At 42.9% G+C, this 5,358-nt stretch overlaps 1 protein-coding gene across 1 annotated transcript; it reads left to right on the top strand.

The window, feature by feature from the left end:
- The first annotated feature begins 449 nt into the window (after positions 1–449).
- On the top strand, positions 450–5,047 carry bambia (BMP and activin membrane-bound inhibitor (Xenopus laevis) homolog a). Its single transcript, XM_014018827.1, has 4 exons — positions 450–671; positions 825–979; positions 2,598–2,882; positions 4,070–5,047. Exons 2-4 carry the CDS (start codon positions 904–906, stop codon positions 4,477–4,479), a joined length of 771 nt encoding a protein of 256 aa, XP_013874281.1. The 5' UTR covers positions 450–671; positions 825–903; the 3' UTR covers positions 4,480–5,047.
- The last annotated feature ends 311 nt before the right edge of the window (positions 5,048–5,358 follow it).

Here is a 5,358-nt window from a genome sequence, read left to right as displayed (position 1 = left end):
TGTGTGTGTGTGTGTGTGTGTGTGTGTGTGTGTGTGTGTGTGTGTGTGTAATTTATTTCAGGAACTTTCAGTGTAGTTTAAGTGGTAGATATAACGCCACAATTAAACTGTCTTATGAACAAACAGAACAAATACTCAAGCTCATGGTTCAGTGGACCTTGTACGGTCCATGTATTCAAAACAAGGTTGTGTATTGAATACACAACATTGCGCATGTGTATTCTATAATTTTATCTTCGTTTTTTTTTCTTTCACATTTACGTGTTCTTAAATCTTTCTATTTTTGATGACATACAGATACAGATTGCCCTTGATCTTATTTTGAAAATTACGCACCGGATATCTCCGTTTCCACTTTGGTGGTCCGACCAATCAGATCAGCCTGGGGGCGGAGCTTAGTCACAACGCTGCTACTTGTGTTAAATCGTGCCTGTCTGAAGTGAGTGCAGTGCAGCCGTCTGCTCCGTGGGCTACTGGTTTTATTTCATCCTGGTCTTATCCTGTTCTCGTCCAGCGTTACAAACGGGATGCTCCGGGCTGAGCAGCAGCTTCGAAAGAGGAAAAAAGGACCAGCGGTGATAACTCAAAGCTAAATTTCAGTCCATCAAGGAGTTTACGTTTCTCTTTCCTTTGTGGATTTGAAGAAGGAGACTGTTGTTTTTGAAGCTCCGGTAATGTCGGACGATTTTTAAAAAAGCACCTCCGCTTGTATTTTAGTTTCCATGCCGGAGACATTTTGTAGTGATATTTTTACTACTCCGTGTGGCTGTCAGGTTTATGAAGTGTCGTTAAAGTGCTCAGGAATGCCTACTTTTTCTCCGTAGCTCCATGTAAAACTACTTTTTTCCCCCTTTCCGTGCGGCTCTGCTACTGGATTAAACCAGGACTGTACTTSGGGTGTAAATGGATCGCCAGTCCAGTTTCATTTCCATCTGGCTACAACTGGAACTGTGTGCCATGGCTGTCCTTCTGACTAAAGGTAGGTTTAGACTTTGCTCTTCTGTTTTTTAGCCGCTTTATCCAGGATAAACAAGACTAAATGAAGGTTTCCGAGCGGTGCGTTCGCGGTCCTTTGGGGAAAATTAACATAAGCTTTTAAAAGCAAATTGAACTCCCAAAAAAAGGCTTTTAAATGTGACTATTCTCTGTAAATTAAGCAAAAAAATTGAGTTTTACGTGTTTAAAGTTCTTCTTAAATGGAAATATTTTTTAAATCGTCCACATAGTCTTGTTGTGTAAAACTCTCAATGCTGTTTTTGTTCTTTCCTTTTATTTCCAAAGTATCCTCAGGATTAAAATGAGTTTTAAGCGGTGCGTTCACAATCCTTTAGAAAAAACGTGTTTTACCTTGAAAAACAAGCTAAAATCCCCAAATTACTTTAAAATACGTATTTTAAAATCACACTAGATTCGAGCTTCATGCTTTAAAAAACATTTATTACATTAATATATATATTTTCAAATGGCACAGTTATTAATTTGAACGCATAATGCCGCATTTACGTTTTTATTTTATTTCAAAGCGCCCCGCGCTTTAAATCAACACATATTTTCTCCAGTGCTTTACTTTCTTTTACCTACTGTTTCACTTTCAATAACTCATTTCATAGCAGACCCAGCCGGGCTAAAACAGCTCAGCCCTGTGCCCCCCACCACCACCACTTCTCCCCCTTCTCCTCAGCCCACAAAAAGGGGCCTCTCTCTTTTCTAATGAAATATTCTCCAAATGACCTGCCTCAGCCCTGCTGCTCCAAACATTCACAGGGAAAACACTGATCTGATGATTGTGGTCCTGCACAGTCACAGAGGAACCACCACACTCACTTTTTTTTTACCCCCTCCTCTCCACTTGAAACTTCTGAGCTTTACTGGCTGCTCAGTGTTTGAGCTGAACAGTTACAGCTTTTTATTTTTAATTTTTTGCCTTTTTTTAAATTCGTTTTTGTGCACTGGGGCTAGATTACAGAAATGCCACTGTATCTGTTAACTGGATGAGTAGCATTTTAATGCCAGATTGACCTCAGGGAATACAAAGAGTGCATTGAGTTGTTGTAAAAAAATGCTGTTAACTGAGTGGATTTGTGTATCAGAAGCAGGCAGCTGTAATGATAAGGTTTAGACAAGCCCGCTGCCATCACACCCCTCAATCAAGCAGTTCTGACCACAAGTAAAGCTTTGCGTGCAAGTAAGGACGGGGAATAAAAAAAGAAGCTTCTCATCCCCCTTGTWTTTTTTTTTTTTGGTACACATCTCCATTTGAGTAGAGAGTTTAGCRAACGACCGCTAATTATAATCCACGCAGTTCTCCTTCTGTAATCCAGGCAGAAAGCTCTGAAGTCTCAGAGCRATTGGAGGCAGAAAACCGGAATATCCCCAGAGGTTTTGAAGCGGAGTGAATTTATGGCMGGGGCGCTTTTTAAAGAGCCAGGTTTCAAAGTGACAGAAATGTTTGCCACTGGCTGCGAGCGGCAACAAATAAAGTCAAAATAGCTGGCACCATCAAGGCCAGCTCAACTTTGATGTGAAAGAAGAACGAAAAGAAAAACAACTGTAAAAAAAAAAAAGTTGGAACAAATCTGTGTTTTTGTCTTCCACAGGGGAAATCAGGTGTTACTGCGACGCGCCGCACTGTGTCGCCACTGGATACATGTGCAAATCGGAGCTGAACGCCTGCTTCACCAAGGTCCTGGACCCGCTCAATCCCAACTCTCCCCTCACCCACGGGTGTTTAGACCCCACGGCCAACGCTGCAAACGTGTGCAGCAGCAGCAGCCAAAGGGCATGGGACCCTGTGAGCGGGGCCGCGGCGCTCGAGTGCTGCCATGATGACATGTGCAACTACAGAGGCCTGCAGGACCTGGCACACACCAGAGACTCACCAGGTAAGAGCTCATTCAAATTCACGTGGAGTTTTACATTTTTTTTATCTTCACTGCCTTGTTTCATCCTTCCCTGCTACAGAAGKCAAGCTGAGCTGAAGGGGCCAAGTTTAACCCTTTAAAACAGGGATAATCAACTGGCGTCTCATGGGCCACATCAGGCCAAAAGAAGTGACAAAAGTTCATTTGGTTCACTCATGAGGTCAAACCCCTGGTTTTCTACTTTAATAAGTTGTTTTAGTTGGACGTAAACGTGTGGAATCTACAGAAATGTCAGAATTTTGGCTAGAAGCTGGTAAAAAACCATTTCTATGAACATCCAAGACAGTTAAAACTACAAGCAGTTGAAGATAAAACAATGAAAGTGAAAATACAATTGGTTTAAAGTAAGAGATGTCAAAATAATATTTGTGGTAAATAAGAGGCTTGATGTGTTCTTTTTGTTTTTGAGATAGTTTAAATATCACTGCATTTATTAGCTAGGGTTCTGTATGTTGTATTTATGACTAAATGCAGCAACAAAACAGTTTCAAAGGTGACAGGTCTTTGTCATACTTGGTTTATTTACATGACTTGAAATGCTGGATGTTCGGCCCCTGTGCTGTTGGCCTGCAGAAGCTGTGAATAACCCTGCATTAAATAATAGTTTTTTTAATATTGAGTAGATCTTTAATTGCCTCCACCTCTGTGACTGTGAGAGCAGTGAGCTTACCTTAAAGCCCTTGGAACAGGATCAGATGTCTTCTGTTTTTTTTTTTTTTTTTTTTGGTTTGTTTTTTTTACAACGTGTGCACCATGTAATTTTCCCACTGAGCTGGAATGTGCCTCTTAGAAAGAATCTCCATGTCTGCATGTTGCACAGAAAAACTGGCTTTTTGAGTTGTGAGAAGGTAAACAGAAAGCTGTAAGAAGAGCAGCTCCCCTGAGGAGTGTTTCTGTTGTGACAGTGGGCCGAGCCGACTGTAGTTTATTAGCTCCGATTATTATCTGGCTTTGATTTTGGGACAAGGTGACTCATGTGTTGTCGTCTCCCTCACATCCTCCCTCCTGTCTGTTCTGCTCTCGCTGTGCTTTACTGCCTCTGAATGAGAAGAAACCAGGAAGGAAATGTCAGTTTGACCGTTCAAAATAATAGTTTTTCTCGTTTAACCCCTTCGGATTTTTTTTTTTTTTTTGCGTGTCTTTTGCAGACGGCCGGTACCAGCCCGACAACAGGAACCTGGTGACGCGGGTCCAGGAGCTGGCCTCGGCTAAAGAGGTGTGGTTCCGGGCGGCGGTGATCGCCGTGCCCATCGCCGGCGGCCTCATCCTGGTGCTGCTCATCATGCTGGCGCTGCGGATGCTGCGCAGCGAGAACAAGCGGCTGCAGGACCAGCGGCAGCAGATGCTGTCGCGGCTCCACTACAGCTTCCACGGGCACCACACGAAGAAGGGCCACGTGGCCAAGCTGGACCTGGAGTGCATGGTGCCGGTGTCGGGCCAGGAGAACTGCTGCCTGACCTGCGACAAGATGAGGCAGGCCGACCTGGGCGGCGACAAGATCCTGTCTCTGGTGCACTGGGGGATGTACAGCGGCCACGGCAAGCTGGAGTTCGTATGACTTCCTGTTTGGGACTACGTGACTGTCAAATCAGCCAGGACTGCCACATTCCTGACTTTTCAATCCATCCATTGGTTCGTGGTTTTTGCTTTTCTTCCAATGGCGATGAAAGGAGACTGATCTAGAGGAGCACTTTACTTGAAAATAAAAGGCAGAGCTGTATTTAAACTTGAGAGGTGGACTGAGCTCTGCTGCCTCCCTGAGGATCCTGGACTTTTTAACGCTGAAACGCTGAAGGATTCCAAAATTTTCTTATTTGCACATTTGTGACAAACGAAAGCGTTGACACAAGAATTTTACACTGACACCAGGGTACACACAAAGAAAGGACTTGTTAGAGGAGTTAAAAGAGATCCAGTGTTTTGACAGTAGGTGTGCACACTCCTCTGTAAGTTTGACTCAAGCTTATTGTAAAAAGTTGAAATATCTATATATTTTTGTTTGAAATTGACCAGCGTGTCTTGTTCTGAGTGATTGTTCAGCAGCTTTCTGTGATTAGACTAAAACGTTTGACTGTGTGTGTGAAAGGAGAAAAACTTCATTAAAAAGTGACTTTTTTATTTATGTGTTTTGACTCACGTTCGCATTTATTTGAGTGTTTTCACTTGAGCAGGATCAGAGGATGGACGTTGCTCAGTTGCAGCCGTGGTAGTTGAGTTTCCACGCTGCAGACTGGTGTGTCTTTGAACTAAACATAGGAACTCATTATTAATTCTTTTAATACCAGAGTTTATGCAAAACAACWATGTTGTCACATCCTGGTCGTTCCTCGTCTCTTCAGCCTGTTTATGATTGTCAACGTCAAGTTTTCTGGGTGATCCTACATTAACCAGCTGCTTTAAATAGTTTCCAACATRTTGACTCTGTTTTTAGGAAATT

The sequence above is a fragment of the Austrofundulus limnaeus genome, unplaced genomic scaffold (assembly GCF_001266775.1).
Source record: "Austrofundulus limnaeus strain Quisiro unplaced genomic scaffold, Austrofundulus_limnaeus-1.0 Scaffold203, whole genome shotgun sequence".
NCBI lineage: Eukaryota > Metazoa > Chordata > Actinopteri > Cyprinodontiformes > Rivulidae > Austrofundulus > Austrofundulus limnaeus.
This window is presented reverse-complemented; position numbering and strand designations above follow the sequence as displayed.